This window comes from Salvelinus namaycush, chromosome 13 (genome assembly GCF_016432855.1).
Source record: "Salvelinus namaycush isolate Seneca chromosome 13, SaNama_1.0, whole genome shotgun sequence".
Taxonomy (NCBI): domain Eukaryota; kingdom Metazoa; phylum Chordata; class Actinopteri; order Salmoniformes; family Salmonidae; genus Salvelinus; species Salvelinus namaycush.
In genome coordinates this window covers 3,426,415-3,453,076 of record NC_052319.1, presented here as the reverse complement: position 1 = coordinate 3,453,076, position 26,662 = coordinate 3,426,415, and the positions used below count along the sequence as shown (strand labels likewise).

Sequence of the window (26,662 nt, the reverse complement as noted above, 5' to 3'; positions counted from 1 at the left end):
GTTGTCTAACCAAGGCAGCAACGAGACACCAAACAAGCAATGGTGCTTTTGAAAACTTTTGGGGACACCGGAGTGGATCTACAGCTCAAAGAACAAGCGCGCAGGGCAACGGAGCTGCACAATGAAAAGGTGAAGGGAAATATTGAAAAGACTCATTGATTGTGTCATGTTTTTGGGTAAACACTGTTTACCCAAAAATGTCAATTTGTCAATTTCAAGGTGACGCAACGCCTGGTTATACCGCGTTTCTGTCTAAATGTATAGTGTCTAGAGCCATGGCATCATAATGAGGTGGATTAATTCGGGTGGGACTGTGTAGTACCTCACTGAAGGCCCAGGCCCCAGGCCCACAGCACGCCACTGTGCAGTCTGAGTAAATCTTGTTTTTGGGGGGTATTTCAGATAGATGTTAAAACAAGCTGATAGTGTGATTTAAAAAAAATCTGGTTAGACAAAATACTGGGACCGCAGAAACAAACATTAGCCGTGTCTGAATACCCATACTTGAGTCCTAAATAGTAGGCCGTTTGAGGAAAAAATATAGTTTTATAGTATGGGAAATTTAGAAAAGCAAGTATACATGAAATTAAATGCCAGGATGTCATACTAATTTAGTTTTTTCATCTAATAGAATTCGATGCACACTATTGAGGAAGAGAATTGTTCTTTCTTTATGTCCGACAACAGCTGATAACTAGAATAGGGGATGCACTCTACAAAAATGTATGAATGGTGGGGAACAACAGTGCTTCATTTTGTAAATTGGGAGGTGTCGGATCAAAAAGTGAGCGCAAGAGGGGTGTGACTTGGGGGACGCTGAGGTACCGGATCACATGAAGGGGAAAGAAATCACCTTTATAATAAGGCATTGCATGCATATCATTGCATTGGCATAGTCTGGGGAAAATGTGGCCATTTATGAACGCATTTCATGCAATTGTATGTCATTTGACATAACTGGAGACTTCGGCAGAATCTTTTTAAAACCACACAAATGAGCGAATTCACAGCTAGGCAATTTTTTTAAGAAGCTATTGATCCTCTGTGGCTCATCATATGCATTTTCATGATGTAGTAGGCTATTCTAAATGATTTCATTTCTTTCTGAACAGACAGCAGTAACTCTATAACTTTAGCAAATGTATTTCAATTTATCCCGGGTGCTGCAGCTCCTCCAGAACCCTTCACGCGGCTATGATTCTATAAGGAAATAAATAATGATGACGTGCAACGCTGTAGAGGTGAGAGTTGTAGGCTCACGTCTATCACAGCATAGAGAGATCATAAAAAGTGAATCTCAAATAGGTTCTGGAAAGAAACAGGTGCAGGATCCAGCTCAAATGAAGCACTGGGAACAAGCGCGATTGCACATTCAGGTGACACCTTCTCAGTATGGATGAGTAGTATGTTAGTATTTGTTGCTTACTGCATACGTTTTTACTAAACAGTATGTTCTAAATAGTATGTAGTACGATTAGTACACAGTATGCAGTTTAAATAAGTAGTAGGCAAGACAGATTTCGGACACCACCACTGTGATATGGCTGCACAAGCAGATGCTACCTACAATTGTGCTCAAAGCTGTAAAATCACTAAGGCATTTGTATCCTAATGTGAATGAGTATGATAGTAATCATACATCGACATAAAAATCATCCTTATCCTCTTCAAAAAGCCCTTAAATGTTTTCAATTCTGATTTTTTGTTCCATGACTGATAACACAATGCATGTTCACCCTGGCCACCCATTCTCAATCAAGCCATCAACACACTGATGGACGCCAAACAATTCCCAAGGCGCTCGTGATCAAATCAACAAGAGGACAACAATGGAAATACGTTTTTAAATGTTTTTGTGTTGTCCTCAAGGATTTTTAAATGCATTGCATGTGTTTTTTTTGTTGTTTTTTTTTGTTTTTTGTCAAATAGAAACATTTCCCCACAGTTTCCACAGCCACTAATTACAGTTGACTCTGTGACATGCAGGAGGCTGAGTGTGTACCGTTTATCTCCACGGCCCATCAGACAGTTCTGTGAACATCTCACCTCAGCCAGACAACAACATTACTTAGAAGCTGTCCCCAGTATTAGGAGGAGGAAGAGGGGGGAAGACAGAGATGATAGCCAAGCTCTATTTCTCTCTCTCTCTCTCTCTCTGTAGGATGGGGGCTACAGGTCTGTCGCAGTGCTCTAGTCATATCAATCGTGATATTTGAATGTGGTCTGGAAATGTGCCTGCTGTGTTAATGCATGTACTTAGCATTTGACTTCTGTGCATTTAACTTCTGTTTGGTAGTGTTGAGGATATGTAGAGCTGTGTTGCTGTAACAGAAACTACTACATGGTATTGCGAATTTTCAAATTTGACTTCTCTCGGGTCATCTATGGGAATTGCCTTTTTGGGCTAGATTTCAGCTGAACTGCAATACAGGAGCTAGCCTGTAGATGCAGTGGAAAGCGTGCTTCCGGACCGGAACCCTGGGACCTTCCTTGCACGCTGCACTTTCTATTACACACTCACTGGCTACTCTTAGTTTCCACACTGGACTGTGAATCCAAACCAAAACCAAAACAGTAGCCTATACAAACAATTGTGACAATTTAAAATACCCAACTTTTTTTTCTCCAGTTCAGCACACCTGTCTCAAATAATAAACTAATCATAATCGTCCAAAAAAGATCTCAATCAAGTTGAAAACAATTAAGAGCTAGGCTGGAACAAAATCCTGCACACCAGGGCTGCAGTTCCTCAGCCTTGACTCTCTACTCATGGTACTCCTGGGCTGGGCTGTGGGTTTGGGATGAGAGGCGTCAGACACTCACAGACAGAACAGGTCAACGTGGGGAGGGGGAAGGAAAGTAAAGAGTCAAAGAAAGAAACCGGAGAGGATAGGCAAAGTCTTTGAATCCCGCAGAATTCCTCTCCGCCTCCACTGCATGCATCCTCTGGGAAGAGATTGGAGCCTGTGGTGAGAGCAAGGTAAGACAAGGCCTGTCAGGAACAAAGTTCCAAATTCACATGATATGTTTAGCTAAAAGTGTGAAAGAGAAAATAAATCAAAGCTTTGGCAGGATAAGAGATAACAGAACAATAAAGTCAAGGCATATGCCGTGGGACCAGCAGGAGATGATCATAATTTATAAGTTGTTCTCTGGGTGGGGTGGGGGTTAAGAATAGTATGGGGGTTAAGAGCAGGGGTCAACGTATCACAGCGAGAGAGAGCTACTGCCTCGTCTGTTTTAACCAGCAGCATTCTGTTATCTGTGGCTGAGGGCCACCAACTTCACTTGCACTTGCACAAAAACAGATGCACGGTGCACTTCGTAGCCAACATAAATATCTACTCAACACAAGCCACATAGGCTAAGTTGTCTATTTGTTTTGTGGTATAAGGTGACACAGGGTTACGAATGTCCTTGTGAACTATTTGAAAATGAAATCACATCCTGCCAGATGTAAGAAAAGAATGCTGTTCATACATGTAACTATAGATTTGAAAAGCAGAATATTGTTGCCTATTGATGTAGTTCTCCGCATACACAGTAAAATTCACCATCTTTGATCGAGATCAGATTACACTCACTGTCATGGGAACAGTGACGTCATGACAACTTTTGTTTAGTGTAATAGTTCCCCAGCTGTCAACCACAACCCAGACCACAGGTTCCTCTCAGCAGACAAGACGGAGCTCGAGTTACAATACACGTCAAAAAAAAGAGAGAACAAAAAGGCCTAGAGCAAGTATAAAACAAGTCATATCTGTTGCTGTGTTTCCTTCCGTTATTGGGGGAGGACTTACATTTTTGGCAAAATATCCAGAGAAAAAGACTAATGATACAGTGCCTTCAGAAAGTATTCATACCGCTTAACATACCCCCTTTTCTGACCAATCTCCACACAATACCGCATAATGACAAAGTGAAAACATGTTTTTAGAAAGGTTAACAAATGAATTGAAAATTAAATACAGAAATATCTCATTTACATAAGTATTCACACCGCATTGCTATTGGTCCTTCTTGAGATGTCACTACAGCATGATTGGAGTCAACCTGTGGCCAATTCAATTGTTTGGACATGATTTACAGTATAATTGGCTCATTCATCCCCCTCCTCTCCCCTGTAACTGTTCCCCAGGCCGTTGCTGTAAATGAGAATGTGTTCTCATTCAACTTACCTGGTAAAATAACGGTAAAATCAAATAAAAATAAAATTTGGAAAGAAACACACCTGTCTATATAAGGTCCCACAGTTGACAGTGCATGTTAGAGCAGAAACTATACTATGAAGTCCAAGGAATTGTCCGTAGATCTCCAAGACAGAATTGTGATAAGGCATATACAGTGGGGCAAAAAAGTATTTAGTCAGCCACCAATTGTGCAAGTTCTCCCACTTAACAAGATGAGAGAGGCCTGTAATTTTCATCATAGGTACACTTCAACTATGACAGACAAAATGAGAAAAAAAATCCAGAAAATCACATTGTAGGATTTTTAATGAATTTATTTGCAAATTATGGTGGAAAATAAGTATTTGGTCAATAACAAAAGTTTATCTCAATACTTTGTTATATACCCTTTGTTGGCAATGACAGAGTTCAAACGTTTTCTGTAAGTCTTCACAAGGTTTTCACACACTGTTGCTGGTATTTTGGCCCATTCCTCCATGCAGATCTCCTCTAGAGTAGTGATGTTTTGGGGCTGTTGCTGGGCAACACGGACCTTCAACTCCCTCCAAAGATTTTCTATGGGGTTGAGATCTGGAGACTGGCTAGGCCACTCCAGGACCTTGAAATGCTTCTTACGAAGCCACTCCTTCAATGCCCTTGCTGATGGAAGGAGGTTTTCACTCAAAATCTCACAATACATGGCCCCATTCATTCTTTCCTTTACACGGATCAGTCGTCCTGGTCCCTTTGCAGAAAAACAGCCCCAAAGCATGATGTTTCCACCCCCATGCTTCACAGTAGGTATGGTGTTCTTTGGATGCAACTCAGCATTCTTTGTCCTCCAAACACGACGAGTTGAGTTTTTACCAAAAAGTTATATTTTGGTTTCATCTGACCATATGACATTCTCCCAATCTTCTTCTGGATCATCCAAATGCTCTCTAGCAAACTTCAGACGGGCCTGGACATGTACTGGCTTAAGCAGGGGGACACTATTTTCATTTTCCATCCGACAGTCGAAGTGACAGCAATGAATCAATGCCCAAAAATAATGAGGGGTAAAACAGGTGATTATATTGAAAGCACAAAATTAAGAAATACAGTGCTTTCAGAAAGCAGTCACACCCCTTGACTTTTTCCACATTTTGTTGTGTTACAGCCTGAATTTAAGATATTTTTTGTCACTGACTTTTGTCACACAATACCACAATGTCAAAGTAGATATGTTTTTCGAATTTTTACAAATGAATAAAAAATGAAAAGCTGAACATTTGGACTTTGTGTGCAATAATAGTGTTTAACATAATTTTTTGAATGTCATTTTTGAATGACTACCTCATCTCTGTACCCCACACATAAAATATTCTGTAAGGTCCCTCAGTCGAGCAGGGAATTTCAAACACAGGTTCAACTACAAAAACCACAGAGGTTTTCCAATGCCTCGCAAAGGGCACTTATTGGTAGAAGTCTTTTTTTTAAGCAGACACTGAATATCCCTTTGAGCATGGTAAAGTTATTAATTACACTAAGGATAGGGTATCATAAAACCATTCACTACAAAGATACAGGCGTCTCAGTTGCCGAAAGGAAGGAAACCGTAAAGAAATTTCATCATGAGGCCAATGGTGACTTTAGGAGTTTAATGGCTGTGTTAGGGGAAAACTGAGGATGGATCAACAACATTGTAGTTACTCCACAATACTAACATAATTGAAAAGAAGGAAGCCTGTACAGAATAAAAATATTCCAAAACATGTACAGAATAAAAAACATGCACCCTGTTTGCAACAAGGCACTAAAGTAATACCGCAAAACATATGGCAAAGCAATTCTCTTTTTGTCCTGAATAGAAAGTGTTATGTTTGGGGGCAAATCCAATACAACACAATACTGAATACCACTCTCCATATTTTCAAGCATAGTGGTGGCTAAATCATGTTATGGGTATGCTTGTAATCCTTAAGGATTGGGGAGTTTTTCAGGATAAAAAGAAATGGAATGGAGCTGAGCACAGGCAAAATCCTAGAGGAAAACCTGATACAGTTTGCTTTCCGCCAGACAATGGGAGATTAATTCACCATCCAGCAGGACAATAACCTAAAACACTTGAGTTGCTTACCAAGAACACAGTGAATGTTCCTGTTACAGTTTTGACTTAAATCTGCGTGAAAATCTATGGCAAGACCTGAAAATGGTTGGTTTTGAAAATAATAATGGCCGAATGTTGCACAATCCAAGTTTGGGAAAGCTCTTACAGACTTACCCACAAAGACTCACAGCTGTTATCGCTGCCAAGGGTGATTCTAAAATGTACTGACTCAGGGGTGTTGAATACTTAACTAATGAAGATATATTAGTGTTTTATTTTTCATAACATTTTGACAAATGTTAGAATTTTTCTTCCACTTTCACATTACATAGTATTGTGTGTAGATTGTTGACAAAAAAATGCCAAATCCATTTTAGTCCAACTTTGTAATCCAACAAAATGTTGAAAAAGTCAAGGGGTGTGAATACTTTCTGAAGGCACTGTAAGTCAAAACACACCTAACACACACACTTCTCTCCACCACAACATGCAAGCTTGTATGATTGACAGTCACAGTGAACATGTTGCAGCGTATTGTGTGTGTGTGTGTGTGTGTGTGTGTGTGTGTGTGTGTGTGTGTGTGTGTGTGTGTGTGTGTGTGTGTGTGTGTGTGTGTGTGTGTGTGTGTGTGTGTGTGTGTGTGTGTGTGTGTGTGTGTGTGTGTGTGTGTGCGTGTGTGAATGAGTGGAGATGATACCAAGTCGGTCTGCTGCTAGCTGAGATTGCCCTCGTGAGAGATCCAAAATAACAAGAAAGGGGCCCTCAGTGGGTCAGATGAAGGCCCGTCTCCAACCATTTCAGCATGGAAAGAAACGGAAAGTCCCCTCCCCTACTGTAGGTCTGACTAACTGACATCATCTTTAAGGAAAGGTAAGAGAGGAAATCTCTAGTTGTCTGTTTGACTATGATGAGGTTTTCCAAATACAATGTTACCTAATGAGATAATATCAAAATGAACACTCAATTCTCTCCATTTACTCTATTCTATTTTTCACATATTCCATCCTACATGGGTGAGTGAATGAGTGGGTGAGTGAATGAGTGGGTGGGTGAGTGAGTGAGTGAATTGAGAAGGGCTCTGAGCGTTTTACACAAATTAAGTTGTGATACTGTACATGGAACATAATTATTTACTTTATTTGCACACACTGTATAGATTTTTCTATTGTGTTATTGACTGTATGTTTGTTTACTCCATGTGTAACTCTGTGCTGTTGTTTTTGTCGCACTGCTTTGCTTTATCTTGTCCAGGTCGCAGTTGTAAATGAAAACTTGTTCTCAACTGGCCTATCTGGTTAAAAAAAGGTGAAATAAAAATAAATAAAATCTAATTATTCACAAAAAAAATGTCACTAATTAGAAATCTTGGCATGTTTCAGACATTTTGTCTTATTAGTTATTATTATACAACATGTAATTCTTGTCGAAAGTTGATACATCATCTTTGGTGGCAGACAGGATCCATGCAGGTTGTGAAAATGGTCCTCTGTCCCTTAAACCTGCCGATATACGTTTATGATCACACGGTCCACACATACAGTTCTTTCCCTCAATATTCCTCCTCAACCTGAGAGATACACATTAACAAGACTCCAGCAAGTCTCCATTGTTATTTCAAACTGGTAGAAGCACTCCTGTTATTTTTTCTTCTATCTTTGAAACAAATTAATGAAACTCTTCCTAATTTGAACAATTGTGCAAATTAAATGTTGAGGAGCTAGCTATCATCTCACTTATACTCATTGTTTGCTGAAGTAGTGGTCTAGTCAGTAATTATTTACAGTTGAATTCAGAAGTTTACATACACTTAGGTTGGAGTCATTAAAACTCGTTTTCAATCACTCCACAAATTTCTTGTTAACAATCAATAGTTTTGGAAAGTCGGTTAGGACATCTACTTTGTGCATGACACAAGTAATTTTTCCAACAATTGTTTACAGACAGATTATTCCACTTATAATTCACTGTATCACAATTCCAGTGGGTCAGAAGTTTACATACATTAAGTTGACTGTGCTATTACATCATTCCAGAAAATTATGTAATGGCTTTAGAAGCTTCTGATAGGCTAATTCACATAATTTACCTGTGTACCTGTGGATGTATTTCAAGGTCTACCTTCAAACTCAGTGCCTATTTGCTTGACATCGCGGGAAAAACAAAAGAAATCAGCCAAGACCTCAGAAAAAAAAATTGTAGACCTCCACAAGTCTGGTTCATCCTTGGGAGCAATTTTCAAATGCCTGAAGATACCACGTTCATCTGTACAAACAATAAAATGCAAGTATAAACACCATGGGACCATGCAGCCGTCATACTGCTCAGGAAGGAAAAGCGTTCTGTCTCCTAGAGATTAACGTACTTTGGTGCAAAAAGTGCAAATCAATCCCAGAACAACAGCAAAGGACCTTGTGAAGATGCTGGAGGAAACGGGTACAAAAGTATCTATATCCACAGTAAAACGAGTCCTATATCGACATAACCTGAAAAGCCGCTCAGCAAGGAAGAAGCCACTGCTCCAAAGCCGCCATAAAAAAGGCAGACTACGGTTTGCAACTGCACATGGGGTCAAAGATTGTACTTTTTGGAGAAATGTCCCCTGATCTGATGAAACAAAAATAGAACTGTTTGGCCATAATGACCATCGTTATGTTTGGAGGAAAAAGGTGGATGCTTGCAAGCCGAAGAACACCATCCCAACTGTGAAGCACGGGGGTGGCAGCATCATGTTGTGCGGGTGCTTTGCTGCAGGAAGGACTGGTGCACTTCACAAAATAGATGACTTCATGAGGGAGGATAATTATGTGAATATATTGAAGCAACATCTCAAGACATCAGTCAAGAAGTTAAAGCTTGGTCGCAAATAGGTCTTCCAAATCAACAATGACCCCAAGCATACTTCCAAAGTTGTGGCAAAATGGCTTAAGGACAACAGGGTCAAGCTATTGGAGTGGCCATCACAAAGCCCTGATATCAATCCTATAGAAAATTTGTGGGCAGAACTGAAAAAGCGTGTGCGAGCAAGGAGGACTACTAACCTGACTCAATTACACCAGCTCTGTCAGGAGGAATGTGCCAAAATTCACCCAACTTATTGTGGGAAGCTTGTGGAAGGCTACACAAAACATTTGAGTTAAACAAGTTAAACATTTTAAAGGGAACGCTACCAAATACTAATTGAGTGTATGTAAACTTCTGACCCACTGGGAATGTGTTGAAAGAAATAAAAGCTGAAATAAATCCTTCTCTCTACTATTATTCTGACATTTCACATTCTTAAAATAAAGTGGTGATCGTAACTGATGTAAGACAGGGAATTTTTACAAGGATTAAATGTCAGGAATTGTGAAAAACTGAGTTTAAATGTATTTGGCTAAGGTGTATGTAAACTTCCGACTTCAACTGTAGGTGCCTTTTTGTTCCATTTGAAAGAATTAGACAATTAACAAATTGATTGTCTAAAAGCACACATGAATAGCAGTGATACTGTACTTAATAAATTATTGTAAAAATTGTTGATCATCACACATTTATTTGAATTGATAGTTTTGTCAACTCTGAAAAATAGCACAATATAGTACGACATAATATAACTCTACAGCATAGACTTTCTTTCAGGACAGCAATTTCTTAGTTGGACAACAATTAAACAAAATGGGAGTAGACAGACAATCTCAAAATGTAGATTTTTTTGAGTCCAGGCTCCCGAGTGGCGCAGCGGTCTAAGGCACAGCATCTTAGTGCTTGAGGCGTCACTACAGACACCCTAGTTCAAATCCAGACTGTATCACAACTGGCTGTGATTGGGAGTCCCATAGTGCGGCGCACAATTGGTCCAGTGTCGTCCAGGATTGGCTGGTGTAGGCCGTCATTGTAAATAAGAATTTGTTCTTAACTGACATGGCTAGTTAAATTAAATAAAGAAATAAAAGGCTCTGTCGCAGCTGGCTGCAACCGGGAGATGGCACACAACTGGCCCAGAGTCACCCGGGTTAGGGGAGGGTTTGGCCGGCAGGGATGTCCATGTCCCATCTCGCTCTAGCAACTCCTGTGGCGGGCCAGGCGCATGCATGCTGACACGGTCGCCAGGTGTACCGCGTTTCCTCTGACACTTTGGTTCAGCTGGTTTCCGGGTTAAGCGGGCATTGTGTCAAGAAGCAGTGCGGCTTGGCTGGGTTGTGTTTCCGAGGACGCACAGCTCTCGACCTTCGCCTCTCCCGAGTCCGTACGGGAGCTGCAGCGATGGGACAAGACTGTAACTACCAATTGGATACAACAAAAAGGGATACAAATGATTTATTGTTAACCATAAGAACTTGCTCCTGTAGTTCCTTTTGAGGTTTACATTTTTTTGCACAGAGAAAAATAGCACTATATTGGTGAAGACATACTGTATATTGGTGTAGCGTCACTTTAACTAAAATATCCACGTTGCTGTTTTATTGGCCAACACTGCCCTCATGTGGGTAAAATATGGGGTGCACTAAATGCCTCACTACTCAGCAACAAAACAGGTACATGGGTCTATATACCTTTGGGATCCCATACTTGGTATAGTAAATATCAGAAAATAAAGTGTGAAATGTCATAAAAGTCCACACAGAAGTAAGCCCATATACAGTACCAGTCAAAAGTTTGGACACGCCTACTCATTCAAGAGATTTTCTTTATTTGTACATTGTCGAATAATAGTGAAGACATCAAAGCAATGAAATAACACATATGTAATCATGTAGTAACCAAAACGTGTTAAACAAATCAAAATACATTTTATATTTTAGGTTCTTCAGAGTAGCCACCCTTTGCCTTGCAGGCAGTTTTGCACACTCTTGGCATTCTCTCAACCAGCTTCACCTGGAATGCTTTTCCAACAGTCTTGAAGGAGTTCCCACATATGCTGTCACTTGTTGGCTGCATTTCCTTCACTCTGTGGTCCAACTCATCCCAAATGATCTCAATTGGATTGAGGTCGGGTGATTGTAGAGGCCAGGTCATCTGATGCAGCACTCCATCACTCTCCTTCTTGGTTAAATAGCCCTTACACCGCCTGGAGGTGTGTTGGGTCATTGTCCTGTTAAAAAACAAATGATAGTCCCACTAAGTGCAAATCAGATGGGATTGAGTATCACTGCAGAATGCTGTGGTAACCATGCTGGTTAAGTGTGCCTTGAATTCTAAATAAATCACTGACAGTGTGTTAAGAGAATTATGTTCTCAATGTTCATAAACTGAACTTCAATTAACTACTCAGTCTGCAACCCAGAATTTATAAGATACTGGTTGAAATGAAAACAGAGGCCCAGCCTACAATAGTCAAATGTTTATTCACGAGAACGTTCTGAAGTCCACAATACAAAGACATCCATTTTATAGCGGCGCACATACTTCCACACAAACAGTAGATACCATACGCACATACATACACACGAACAGTAGGTATCCTACGCACATACTGTATCACTACCCAGCCGACAAAGATTATGGACACCGTGAGAAGCACTCCCTGCCCTCTCCCAAATCTCTGTGTCCCCTAGCCAAGGTCAGCACCGAATTTTGCTCATGTTTAAGATACTATAAAGACATAATGTACAGATATATTGGTTTACCCTAATTCTGACTAAAACTACACACATCATTTATTATAATTTTACTGACTAAAACTACACACATCATTAATAATAATATTATGATTCTAATCATTTTCAAACAATTATATGGTTTCAGGGTGGAATATTCTAATCATTAATTTAAACATATAAATACCATTGAACACAGTGTCACCAGAAAAGCAACCCTTCACCATCACACCTCCTCCGCCATGCTTCACGGTGGGAACCACATGTGGAGATCATTCGTTCACCGACTCTGCGTCTCACAAAAACACGGCGGTTGGAAACAAAAATCTCAAATTTGGACTCATCAGACCAAAGGACAGATTTCCACCGATCTAATGTCGATTGCTCATGTTTCTTGGCTCAAGCAAGTCTCTTCTTATTATTGGTGTCCTTTAGTAGTGTTTTCTTTGCAGCAATTTGTTCATGAAGGCCTGATTCATGCAGTCTCCTCTGAACAGTAGATGTTGAGATGTGTCTTTTACTTGAACTCTGAAGCATTTATTTGGGCTGCAATTTCTGAGGCTGGAACTTATCCTATGCAGCAGAGGTAACTCTGGGTCTTCCATTCTTGTGGCGGTCCTCATGAGAGCCAGTTTCATCATAGCGCCTGATGGTTTTTGCTACTGCACTTGAAGAAACGTTCAAAGCCCTTGACATTTTCTGGATTGACTTACCTTCATGTCTTAAAGTAATGATGGACTGTCATTTCTCTTTGCTTATTTGAGTTGTTCTTGACATAATATGGTTTTTGTCTTTTACCAAATAGGGCTAGCTTCTGTATACCAGACGCAATAAGGAAACAAATTCCACAAATTAACAAGGCACACCTGTTAATTGAAATGCATTCCGTATGTGTTATTTCATAGTTTAATGTCTTTTCTACAATGTAGAAAATGGTCAAAATAATGAAAAACCTTGGAACGAGTTGGTGTGTCCAAACTGTTGACTGGTACTGTATATATATACACACTGAACAAAAATATAAACGCAACATCTAAAGTGTGGGTCCCATGTTTCATGAGCTGAAATAAAATATCCCTATAGGCACAATGTTCTAAAGGCACAAAAAGCTTATTTCGCTCAAATTTTGTGCACAAATTTGGTTACTTCCCTGTTAGTGAGCATTTCTCCTTTGCCAAGATAATCCATCCACCTGACAGGTGTGGCATATCAAGAAGCTGATTAAACAGCCCGTGCTAGATACAATAAAAGGCCACACTAAAATGTGCAGTTTTGTCACACAACTCAATTGGCATGATGACTGCAAGAATGTCCATCAGAGCTGTTGCCAGATAATTGAATGTTAATTTCTCTATCATAAGCCGCCTCCGGGCATTTTTAGAGAATTTGGTAATAATTCCAACCGGCCTCACAATCGTACACCCTCTGCAACCAAGCCAGCCCAGGATCTATACTTTTTACATGCGGGGTCGTCTGCGACCAGCCACCCGGACAGCTGATAAAACTGTGGGTTTGCACAACCAAATCATTTCTGCACAAACTGTCAGAAACCGCCGCCAGGAAGCTAATCTGCATGATGTTTTGAACAGACTGCCGTTCGGCATTGTAACCGACTTCAGTGGGCAAATGCTCACCTTCGATTGCCACTGGCACGCTGGAGACGTGTGCTCTTCATGGATTAATGCCGGTTTGAACTGTACCAGGCAGATGATAGACCGCGTGTATGGCATTGTGTGGGCGAATGGTTTGCTGATGTCAACGTTGTAAACAGAGTGCCCCATGGTGGCGGTGGGGTTATGGTATGGGCAGGCATAAGCTACGGACAATGAGCACAATTGCATTTTATCGATGGCAATTTAAATGCACAGAGATACCGTGCCAAGATCCTTTGGCCCTTTGTTGTGCTATTCATCTGCCACCATAACCTCATGTTTTTGCATGATAATGCACGGCCCCATGTCGCAAGGATCTGTACACAATTCCTGGAAGCTGAAAAAGTCCCAGTTCTTTCATGGCCTGCACACTCACCAGACATGTCACCCATTGAAAAAGTTTGGGATGCTCTGGATCGACGTGTATGACAGCGGGTTCCAGTTCCTGCCAATATTCAGCAACCTCGCACTGCCATTGAAGAGGAGTGGGTCGACATTCCACAGGCCACAATCAACAGCCTGATCAACTCTATGCAAAGGTGAGTCACGCTGCATGAGGCAAATGGTGGTCACATCTGATACTGATCCACGCCCCTACATTTTTTGAAGCCATCTGTATTCCCATTCATGTGCTATCCATAGATTACGGCCTAATGGATGTATTGCAATTGACAGATTTCCTTATAGGAACTGTATCAAAAGTCAAATCTTTAAAATTGTTCCATGTTGCGGCTATATTGTTGTTCAGTGTACATGTATTCAAATATCTGTTTTGATGATACAAAACAAAAAATCCATAGAAACTTTGATTTCACAATTTAAGCATTATCATGGCATCCATGAAAGGTTGGTTTCTGCTGCTCTGCATACATGCGCTTCTAAACCCATGTCCATACAGAAGGTGTAAGTATCGGGTCCTGTCCCTCTCCTCTCCTTCAGTCTGGAACAGCATGTTGAGATACTGGGGATCCGTGTAGGTTCCACCCACCATGGTCTCTCTCTGCTATGATCAAAGCACCTCCTGGTCCAAAACACAAGGCCATTTTGTTAGAGCTTGACTGGGTACTTTATCACTTTATCCAGAAACCAACCTGTTCATCGTGCAGGCTTTCCAACTCCACACTGCAATGAAAGTTTCAATCAATAAACCTATCATCAAGACCTATCTCATATCAAATCTAATTTTATTGGTCACATACAAGTGTTTAGCAGATGTTATTGCGGGTGTAGCGAAATGCTTGCATTTCTAGCTCCGACAGTGCAGCAATATCTAAAAACTTCACATATACCCAATACACACAAATCTAAGTAAAGGAATGGAATTAAGAATATATAAATATATCGATTAGCAATGTCAGAGCAGCATAGACTAAGATACAGTAGAATAGAATACAGTATATACGTATGAGAGGAGTAATGCAAAATATGTAAACATTATTAAAGTGACTAGTATTCCTTTTATTAAAGTGGCCAGTGATTTTGGGTCTATGTAGATAGGCAGCAGCCTCTAATGTGCTAGTGATGGCTATTTAACAGTCTGATGGCCTTGAGATAGAAGCGGTTTCAGTCTCTATGTCCCATATTTGGTGCACCTGTAATGACCTCACCGTCTGGATGATAGCTGGGTGAACAGGCAGTGGCCCGGGTGGTTGCGGTCCTTGATCTTTTTGGCCTTCCTTTGACATCGGGTACTGTAGGTGTCCTGGATGGTAGGCAGTTTACCCCCGGTGATGCGTTGGGCAGACCGCACCATCCTCTGGAAAGCCCTGCGGTTGCGGGCAGTGCAGTTGCCATACCTGGCAGTGATACAGCCCGGCAGGGTACTCTCAATTGCACATCTGTAAAAGTTTGTGAGGGTTTTTAAGGTACCAAGACCCAGTTGCACAGGGCGGGGTTCAGACCCAGGGCCTCGAGCTTAATGATGAGCTTGGAGGGTACTATGGTGTTGAATGCTGAGCAATAGTCAATTAACAGCATTCTTATATAGGTATTCCTCTTGTCCAGATGAGATAGGGCAATGTGCAGTGTGATGGCGATTGCATCGTCTGTGGATCTATTGGGGCGGTAAGCAAATTGAAGTGGGTTTAGGGCGACAGGTAAGGTGGAGGTGATATGATCCTTGACTAGTCTCTCAAAGCACTTCATGATGACAGAAGTGAGTTCTAGGGGGCGATAGTCATTTAGTTCAGTTACCTTTGCTTTCTTGGGTACAGGAACAATGGTGGGCATCTTGTAGCACGTGGGGACAGGAGACTGTGATAGGGAGAGATTGAATATGTCCGTCAACACACTAGCCAGCTGGTCTGCCCATGCTCTGAGGATGTGGCTAGGGGTGCCGTCTGGGCCGGCAGCCTTGCGAAGGTTAACACGCTTAAATGTCTTACTCACGTCGGTCCCGGAGAAGGAGAGTCCACAGTCCTTGGTAGCGGGCCGTGTTGGTGGCACTGGGTTTTCCTCAAAGCGGGTGAAGAAGGTGTTTAGCTTGTCTTAGCTCATCTTAGTGTAATCAGGTGTGACAGTGCTGGGCTGGAGTAAAACCCTGCACACCATAGCTTTGAGACCAGGATTAGGTGACCACTGCTCTACACAGTTGCATTAACATTACATGAAATGTTAACATTTCAACATTGTTATTCAAAACACGGGGACAAATCAGATTTCAGACAAGCCCTGCCAAAGCAGAAATACTGCAAACACATTGTTACAAATAGTGTACACAGAAAGAGAAAAAAACAACAGCTGAATTATTTCAGACAAAATATTTATTTCATTATTGAAACAATTCAGACAGGAAAATTGTCAAACGGCAAACAACGAAGTGTTGTGGTGGTCTCAAAAGTCTCACAATGTTGGGAAAGTGGTCAGTTAAACAATGTTGGTTGTCTTTGCTGTCATGACAGTTTTATGCTACCAATTCTCACAGTCTCAGAATTAGAAGTTCATCCATGTTTCTCAAACGTCAAATTTAGAAGTTGTTCCAACCATCACATTTTGAAGTGATTAAGGTTAAGTTTAGGCATTAACTCTGAATTGTTATGGTTAAGTTCAGGCATTATCTCCAAATGGTTAAGGTAAGGGTTAAGGTTCGGGATAGGCTTACGCTCATCCATCATCCCCAACACCCTTAGTACAGCGTTTCCCAAACTCGGTCCTCGGGACAGCAGATTAAAATGATCAAAGCTTGATGATTAGTTTATTATTTGAGTCAGCTTTGTACTGCTAGGGCAAAAAACTAAACATGCACCCCTTGGGGTCCCGGGGACCGAGTTTGGGAAACCCTGCCCTAGCAAAACCAAAACCTACTTGAAGGTAACGGCACTCACTGTTGCCACCAGTGGCTGGTTTCCACGTCATCTCCCTACGTCCTCAGAAATGGATGGACATCGAATACTGACTTATATCACGGGTGACCTGGCTGGCTTAATGACACAGACTTCAAGGATTACTGTGAGATCAAAGTCAGCTGCATAGACATACCTCTGCTAGAGTCTATATTGCAGTGTTTGAAAGAAATGCCTTCACTGTGGTCCATTTTTATAATTAATTAAAAGTCACACTTCCTGACCCCTTTGAAGATCAACAAGAAATGGATGGGTAAAAGTAATATGGAATGAGGCCCTGTTTGAATATTTCTAAAAAAAGACCTTCCTTCCTACCTTTCTTGAAGTAATCGTTGATCTGACATGACAGGATGGCTGTAAGCACAGTTTGCAATCACCCATCCCTGCGTCATGTCAGATCAGTGAACCTTTAGTATTTAAACAGGGCCTCAGTGTCTAGTGGTTGGGGAAAGAGTTTGATTCTAGACTGGGGAGGTATTTCATTGATTTATTTTCTTTATTGGTTTCAAGGTTTGTCTCCAAGTCACTCAGTGACACACAGGATGGCATCCAGGAGGTTGTGTGTGTGTTTGATTTGCGCTGAGGTGAAGCCGTGGCTCTTCAGTAGGAGGCTGTATTCAGAGGCGCTCCTTTGTCTCCCCTCGGTCATACTGAGGGCCTGAAGTAGGCCTCTGCTCGGCCCCTTCCTGTCCTCATCCAAAAAGATCTCACTCACCAGCACGCAGCAGCCTGGGACGGATATGGCGTACACAGGATGTACGCATACATATTTAACGTTGTGTATACAATCAGTATTTACATTAGCATGTGAAAGTCACATTCATAATATGCAATAAAGGCATTTTGAACTATGATACACATAATTTGGACTAGTCAATTGGTCGTTTTTTTAATACGGCAATAATGTAGTATTTCTTAAAAGCAGAAACAGTCAGGTACCTAGGCTAGTCAATGATGTGTGCCCTCTGCTTCTCACTTTTGATTTGAAGAGTTTAACATGCAACTTGCACACTGTTAAAACACTACGTTGTTATTATAACCTTGTGGTTCATTCCGTTTAGGCTTGAGCCAACTCCTCTGTGTTCATTCAAGTTCATTAGAACTTATTTAATCTGCCTAATAAACTTATGCTTTTTACACACTTTGGTGGGTGGGCAACATAACAGAACATATCATCGCGTGACTCAAAGTTTACTTTGACATGATGGTTGTTATTATCAATATTTGAGTAGAAAAGCATTTACACCGCAAATGTCACTATCTATTTCATCGACTAAAATGTCAACACTAGGACATTTTACAGAAAGATTTTCTGTTTTTATCAGGCCTGTCGTGAGTTTTTTTATGGGTCAGGGAATTCATCCACATAAAATTGTTGGATGGAAATTGTAATTCTGTTGCTAAATGTATGAGTAATGTATGGCATGACAACAACAGATGAGTTGGCTTTGGCACATACAGCATGGGACCAGGCTAACTCTTTACACAAGCACAAGTGATACACAAAAGAATGTCTAGCCAATGTGTGAATCATTATCCTTATCAGGGTCAGAAATCAGAATCCAAAAATAATATATTGTTTTTCACTCTTACCAGGATTGCATGCTTTCGCAATTTTACTCAGCAAGATGTGTACTTTCTCATCCGACCAGTCGTGGAGAATTCTTGCCAGGATGTATACGTCTGCCTTGGGAAGCTCATCTTTGAAGAAATCTCCTGTTCAGACATTAAAAAGAAAAACTATTCATTACATTTGACATGTACCCTGACAGAAAACAAATTCATGATCAAAATGGCACTTATTGCTAAATGCTATTGTGCATCCACAGAACACATTACCCATGATGACAACAGTATTCTAAAATCCATTCCACCCTCTGTAAGTCATTAAACAAACCTGCTACAAAAGATACTCTGTCATCTGCGTCATGTGGCCGGAAGTGACCGCTCATCTCAATGACTTCGGGTAAGTCGAACATGGTCACAGACAACCCCGGGTGTGCTTTGGCAAACTCATACGCCATGGCCCCAGTGCATCCTGGGTGATAGGTAAAACACTGATGATTGGTATGGATTGATTCTGATAGGCTACACCCGATTCTCTATTTAAGAGGCTTTCTCTATTCTAGCCAGAGGCTTTGTAATGTAAATCACAATAAAGATAATAATGGAAGGGCCATTTGAGATTTTACTACAATATTGTAGCAATACAATGTGATGGCCATTTTAAATGGAATTGAGGTTTAGGTTACTATGACCTCACCGCCCAGGTCGCAGGCCGTCTTATACTTGGAGAGGTCAAAGGCCGTCGCCACGTCTCTACCAGAAACCTTTGCGATGCTGTGCATGGCCTTCATGAATCGCAGCTTCACTTCATGTCTGCTGTAGTAGGCATCCTATAACAATGAACAACAAGGACGAAAACAATAACAGTTACCACTCCAATACTCAGTTCTACAGTTAGAAAACAAAACATTAGGAACACTTTCCTAATATTGAGTTGCACCCCCTTTTGCCCTCAGAACAGCCTCAATACGCCAGGGCATGGACTCTACAAGGTGTTGAAAGCATTCCACAGGGATGCTGGCCCATGTTGACTCCAATGCTTCCCACAGTTGGCTGGATGTCCTTTGGGTGGTGGACCATTCTTGATACACACGGGAAACTGTTGAGCGTGAAAATCCCAGCAGCGTTACAGTTCTTGACCCAAACCGGTACACCTGGCACCTACTACCATACCCCATTCAAAGACACTTAAATATTTTGTCTTGCCCATTCACCCTCTGATGGCACACATACACAATCCATGTCTCAATTGTCTCAAGGCTTAAAAATAATTCTTTAAACTGTCTCCTCCCCTTCATCTACAAGGATTGAAGTGGATTCAACAAATGACATCAATAAGAGATCATAGCTTTCACCTGGATTCACCTGGTCAGTCTATGTCATGGAAAGAGTAGGTGTTCTTAATGTTTGTATATTCAATTGTTTACTTATAAACAATAATAGAAAACCATTCTATCCGGTGTTAACTGGATAGAATAATCAACACGTCTCCCACACCTTGACTAGCTGATTCTGCTAAGCTTGAACAAAAAGCTGCCATACTGTGGCCCTCCAGGAACAAGACTGATCTGCTGAATAATTACCAAGGTAACTGGAATGTGACATGAAACTTGATTATTACCTGGAAAAGGTTATCAGAGGTTTTCCCGAAGGCCTTCTCGTGCTGGTTGGTCCCCTCCCTCACAGCAGTCTCCAGGTGGGTGAACAGAGGCCACACCAGTTCGTTACAGTGCTGGATGTACCCTTGCAGAGAGAGGGGACCGTCCGACAGCAGGAAATGCCTGGACATCGCTGTGTTTGCGTACTCTAGGGAGAAATTGGCATGTCAGGAGGCATGTCATAAATCACTCCTTGACACACACAGCTTAGACGCCATGAACAATGTCTCGGAAAAAAGAAAGAATATGTCTAACAGAAGGAAACAAATTATAGAGGGAGACAATGTGAGAAATTGAGACAGTATACCTTTTCCCGTTCTTTGCAGGAGTCCCAGAGAGACGCAGGCCTCCAGCAAGCGTTCGGTCCCCTTCAAAGATGCTTTGATCCCCTGGGCCACATCCTCAGCCTGCAGCTCCCCTGTCTTACTGCTCCTTAACACGTCAAACACACGCAGCTTGGATGCTGTGAACAACACCTAGGATACAAAACAATAGGGAAAAACGATCAATGCGAGACTAGAGAACAAAGAGGAGCAATAGAAAACTCAAAATCATGTTTTAACCTACCTCAAGCAAAAGTAGTTTAATTAATAAGCCTAAAATTAAACTTCATGCAACCTCAGCTTGAACATGAATACATGAACAACATAAAACCTAGATGTATGGGAAACTAAAACATGGGACTCAATGTTTTGTTATAGTATATACAGTTGAAGACGGAAGTTTACATACACCTTAGCCAAATACATTTAAACTCAGTTTTTCACAATTCCTGACATTTAATCCTAGTAAAAAGTCCTTGTTTTAGGACAGTTAGGATCACCACTTTATTTTAAGAATGTGAAATGTCAGAATAATAGTAGAGAGAATAATATATTTCTGCTTTTATTTCTTTCATCACATTCCCAGTGGGCCAGAAGTTTACATACACTCAATTAGTATTTGGTAGCATTGCCTTTAAATTGTTTTACCTGGGGGTAGCCTTCCACAAGCTTCCCACAATAAGTTGGGTGAATTTTGGCCCATTCCTCCTGACAGAGCTTGTGTAACTGAGCCAGGTTTGTAGGCCTCCTTGCTCACACACGCTTTTTCAGGTCTGCCCACAAAGTTTCTATGGGATTGAGGTCAGGGCTTTGTGATGGCTACTCCAATACCTTGACTTTGTTGTCCTTACGCCATTTTGCCACAACTTTGGAAGTATGCTTGGGGTCATTGTCCATTTGGAAGACCCATTTGCGACCAAGCTTTAACTTCATGACTGATGTCTTGAAATGTTGCTTAAATATTTCCACGTAATTTTCCTCCTCATGATGCCATCTATTTTGTGAAGTGCACCAGTCCCTCCTGCAGCAAAGCACCCCCACAACATGATGCTGCCACCCCCATGCTTCACGGTCGGGATGATGTTCCCCCTTTTTCCTCCAAACAAAACGATGGTCATTATGGCCAAACAGTTCTATTTTTGCTTCATCAGACCAGAGGACATTTCTCCAAAAAGTACAATCTTTGACCCCATGTGCAGTTGCAAACCGTAGTCTGGCTTTTTTATGGCGGTTTTGGACCAGTGGCTTCTTCCTTGCTAAGCGGCCTTTCAGGTTACGTCAATATAGGACCCGTTTTACTGTGGATATAGATACTTTTGTACCTGTTTCCTCAAGCATCTTCACAAGGTCCTTTGCTGTTGTTATGGGACTGATTTGCACTTTTCGCACCAAAGTACGTTCATCTCTAGGAGAGAACTGCAAAAATCACTGAAGCTGGAGACTCATATCTCCCACACTAGCTTTAAGCACCAGCTGTCAGAGCAGCTCACAGATCATTGCACCTGTACATAGCCCATCTGTAAACAGCCCATCTATCTACCTCATCCCCATACTGTATTTATTTATCTTGCTCCTTTGTACCCCAGTATCTCTACTTGCACATTCATCTTCTGCACATCTACCATTGCAGTGTTTAATTGGTATATTGTAATTACTTCGCCACCATGGCCTATTTATTGCCTTAACTCCCTTATCTGACCTCATTTGCACTTTGTATATATACCTTTTTTCTTTTCTACTGTATTATTGACTGTATGTTTTGTTTATTCCATGTGTAACTCTGTGTTGTTGTATGTGTTGAATTGCTATGCTTTATCTTGGCCAGGTCGCAGTTGCAAATGAGAACTTGTTCTCAACTAGCCTACCTGGTTAAATAAAGGTGAAATAAATCAAATAAATAAAAAAGGAGACAGAATGCGTCTCCTTCCTGAGCGGTATGACGGCTGCATGGTCCCATGGTGTTTGTACAGATGAACGTGGTACCTTCAGGCATTTAGAAATTGCTCCCAAGGATGAACCAGACTTGTGGAGGTGTAAAAAATTTTTTTCTGAAGTCTTGGCTGATTTCTTTTGATTTTCCCATGATGTCAAGCAAAAAAGGCACTGAGTTTGAAGGTAGGCCTTGAAATACATCCACAGGTACACCTCCAATAGACTCAAATTATGTAAATTAGCCTATCAGAAGCTTCTAAAGCCATGACATAATTTTCTGGAATTTTCCAAGCTGTTTAAAGGCACAGTCAACTTAGTACATGTAAACTTCTGACCCACTGGAATACAGTGAATTATAAGTGAAATAATCTGTTTGAAAACAATTGTTGGAAAAATTACTTGTGTCGTGCACAAAGTAGATGTCCTAACCGACTTGCCAAAACTATAGTTTTTTAACAAGAAATGTGTGGAGTGATTGAAAAACGAGTTTTAATGACTCCAACCTAAGTGTATGTAAACTTCCGACTTCAACTGTAAATACATATCCATCCACAGAATACCTTTGAGGCTTTAAATCCATCCATGAGCTCGATCATCTTGCTCAACTTTTCCTTGATGTCTTCCGTCTCGTGCTCCCTCACATTCTGCATCTGCATGGTGCCCCTGCTGGTCAAGTCTGGTGCTGCAGGGTCGCTGATGCCCTGGGGCTCAGCCTCCCCGTTCTCAGAGCTCTTAGACAGGTTGTTAACCAACGTCCAGGGCACCTCGCCCTCTCCACACCCACTCTCCTCCTGTTTCACCTTGATGGATGAATGGGATAAATTATAAATGGATTCAATTCAATAAACTTTATTGTCCATGTAACACATTAAAAACAATTAATTGAAAACACCAACATTGACAAATGACAAATTAAGTGTTCTGCAATAATTGCTAAGGGCAAAAGACATATTTCAATGCATTGACATGTGTACTGACATTGTGGGCTGTACTGGCTGAAGGGATGTTTTGTCCTTGGCTGTCCGGAGGGCCGTTATGGGTTGGGCTGCCTGAGGGGCTGCTGGCGGCTGGCTCGGCTGGAGGGACCGTGTCGACAGGGCTGCCTTGGGGGCTGGTCTGGATTTTGTTTTGTTTCAGGCTGCCTGGGGGGCTGAAGATGAGACTCAGCTTCTTGCAGAACTGGTTGAGCGGGAAGCCCACCACATTCAGGAAGTCTCCGTGTACATACTCCACCAGCATACCACCCAGAGCCTGGATACCATAGCCACCAGCCTTGTCCCTGTCACACACACACACACATACAGAGACCCAGACGCATGCACACACACAAACAGAGAAACATACACACACGTCTCACACAAATTGAGAGACAGTGAGACACACAGAGACAGAGAGCGATAGAGAGGGGCCACATAGTGTCAGAACTGGCCACGGTATACGAGACCACACAGCAGAACATGCTTCTATGATTGATCTAAGGCTCATTGACCCTCACTTATTTCTTTCAGGCTGAAATTATAACACAAAATCCATACCTTATCTAAAGTGACGCAAACATGGACCGGTTGGCTGTATCAAAGTCCACAAAACCATGGGTTCACAAGGTTTGAATTCAGTGAAGTGACCCCAATTGCCTCTGCGAGAGGTGAGGTTGGGTTCTAAACTTAGAAAAATCTATTGGCATTACACCATAGCCAGTAATGCAAACAGAAGAAGAGAGGTGAAACTCACATGGGTTCTCCGCTATTGATGTACTCCCAGAGTAAATCGTCAGACAGATCTGCAAACTTCACCTTAGTCTCCTCATAGAAGTCAATCACTTGATAATCAATCTCTTCACCTGGAAAGAACGGGACCTAGTCAGTTGTAAAACTGAATGCATTCAACTGAAATGTGTCTTCCCATTTAACCCAACCCCTCTGAATCAGAGAGGGAACCATTGAATATAATGATATAAACATGTACAACTTTAAGGCAGACAACTTCCCAACCTACCCTTTTACCCATTTTATGTTTAAGGCATACCTTCTTTCTCATGGCAGAGAATGATCGCCACTCCGGTAAAAACACTGTGTTCTTTACCACTCAACCTGTTCAGAAACACAAAAACAAAGATGAAATGGGATAACTACGTTTTCCTATTGTTATTAATCTTTTTTAAATGTACACAGAATTAGCCAGAGGCAAAATTCTCTCAAAACCTTGAAAGCATTCGGTATGCATCTTGCTTGTCCACTGGCTTCTCAAGAATCAGTCCATCCACTGTCTGAGAAAAGAAGACAACCAATACAGTGTAAAGGAGATAATAACCACTATGATATGAAGGATAGAAGACATTGATATAGCTGAATTTGCTTACAACAACAGTGTCTGCTCCAATCACAATGTCTGGAGTTTTCAGGTGTTTCTAGAACAAATTAAGAAACCACAGACATTCAAAAGTATATATTTGTTTCTTCAGTGAGGTAAGAATATTAACAGACAAATATGGTAATGATATTGTAATAATAATAACAGTAAGCAAAGGCTTCACTGACAAATGGCATCCTCTTGGCCACCTCCAGGGCCTTCTGCTTGGCAGTCTCCACAGCATACTCATGGGGCATTTTGAAGAGCCTCTTGTCTAACGTTTCCTTGAACCAGGATGGGACAACCTCAAATCGTAAACCCTGTGACATAAATGGAATAACAAGGCATCGTCACCATCAGATACTACATGTCATTACTGTACCTTAGAGGCTCAGTTTGAATAGGCTTTAAAAAAAAGTTTGTTTTCTTACTCCCTTAACGGAAGTAGTCATTGAACTTTCATGACATGGATAGGTGATTGCAAATGTCCAATATTGTAGAAACCTTGCTTTCACTTATTCATCCTATCAAAGAAGAAGAGGGTAAGGAAGGAGGCCTCAGTCTTACCACATTGGTGAGTATCTCCAGCCTCCTTGGAGACGCACTAGCCAGGACGACCAGTTTACCGGTCAGCTTGGAAATGACAGGATTCATCAACACCATGGTGACCTCCTCACTGCGCATATACAAGTTAAACATTAGGCTACTAGTTCGTCTCTGTCAACTGTTTGGTGTCAGATGCCTGTGACTTTGCCTTGAAGTAGCGTACATACCATTTGCGGTCACACGTTACTGCCTACATACAATGCACGTATTCAGGTCAATATGCTTTTGTAGGCTACACCTCATTGTTCTCTTGTATCAAAAACACACTGACGTGGAATTTGTGGCAATGGATCAAAGGGCTATCCTTGAATGAACCTATTCATTGACGGTAAATACCTTTCGCACCTATTGGCAATATTATCTTCTGGCTGGTGTAGCTTTTTTGAGAGCCCCGACGATCGTTCTGAATGTTAAAACACATTGCATGCGGTACGGTTTTGGAAACACAAGGAACATACCTTTCATATCAGCTATACATTTTTTTTTTAAACTAAAGGTTAAATTACTTCACACCTTTATAGGGTTATGGTTAAGGTTCCCACACGACCATTTTCCCATGTTACTGCACTTATTTACGGAAAACAGATGGAAGACAGAAGCATACCTGTGCTAATTAGCTAACTGCGTCTCTGAACGTGTGTAAACAGAAGACATACACCACAAATGTGTTGACACTGAAAAATACTCCTGCAACTGTGTTAAAACAGTGTACAGTAACTGTATATTTAACATTTGTGAAATTATGTAGAGCGTTTTATGTTTATAGAAGCATCACGCAATTAAGAATCGATTCAGGTTTAGATTGAGTGTTTGAGTGTTTTAGCTGCCTGAGCCAATTCCCATTTAAAAAGAAAATGTAAGGTCACTGGACAATAAGGTCGGAGTAACGTTAGGCTCCATTTAGCCATTTATTGGGCTATCCTAGAATATGCCATGAATAGACCGAATTATTATGTTAGCTGACTTAGAAGTTAGTTGACAACTTAAAAGGGAAAGGTCTGGTTAATGTTTGTATGGATCAGTGATAATTATTGACATGGAAACAAGCAACGTTAACGTTACCATGTTGCACATTTCACTGCTTAGCTTGATAAACTCTTCCTCAGATCATGCAAGTTCAGCTATTCAGTTACGACATCTCAATCCTCAAGAAATGTTTACAACATGCAGCATACAACCTTGGGCAAAGCTGCTTTTAAGTGTAATTCAATAAATTACACTTTGAAATCTACGGCCGCTAAATGAAAAAACATTACCTGCTGATCTTCCATACGAATGAATTCCTTGTTGCGCTACAAGAGACAACGCATGCGCAAGCATAGCGGAAGAAGAATCGAGCGATTCAGCCAATCCTATGACATCTTTTTGCGTGTCATCATAAAACGTACAGTAGCCTACCAG

The 26,662-nt window shown here is 41.2% G+C and overlaps 1 protein-coding gene across 2 annotated transcripts; it reads right to left on the bottom strand.

The window, feature by feature from the left end:
• Positions 1–16,230: 16,230 nt before the first annotated feature.
• Positions 16,231–26,596, bottom strand: asmtl (acetylserotonin O-methyltransferase-like). Of its 2 annotated transcripts, XM_039006666.1 has the most exons (16): positions 26,518–26,596; positions 25,598–25,664; positions 25,223–25,331; positions 24,844–24,975; positions 24,666–24,713; positions 24,508–24,572; positions 24,332–24,396; positions 24,038–24,146; positions 23,285–23,585; positions 22,867–23,106; positions 20,359–20,527; positions 20,015–20,199; positions 19,091–19,223; positions 18,725–18,865; positions 18,421–18,543; positions 16,231–17,556 (listed from the first exon to the last, which is right to left on the bottom strand). In XM_039006666.1, the coding sequence occupies exons 1-16, from the start codon at positions 26,579–26,581 to the stop codon at positions 17,351–17,353; spliced, it is 2,157 nt and encodes a 718-aa protein (XP_038862594.1). In that variant the 5' UTR covers positions 26,582–26,596; the 3' UTR covers positions 16,231–17,350. The 2 variants fall into 2 exon arrangements, with proteins under 2 accessions (XP_038862594.1, XP_038862595.1); XM_039006667.1 differs by lacking the exon at positions 25,598–25,664 and having other exon boundaries at positions 26,518–26,595.
• Between the last annotated feature and the right edge of the window lie 66 nt (positions 26,597–26,662).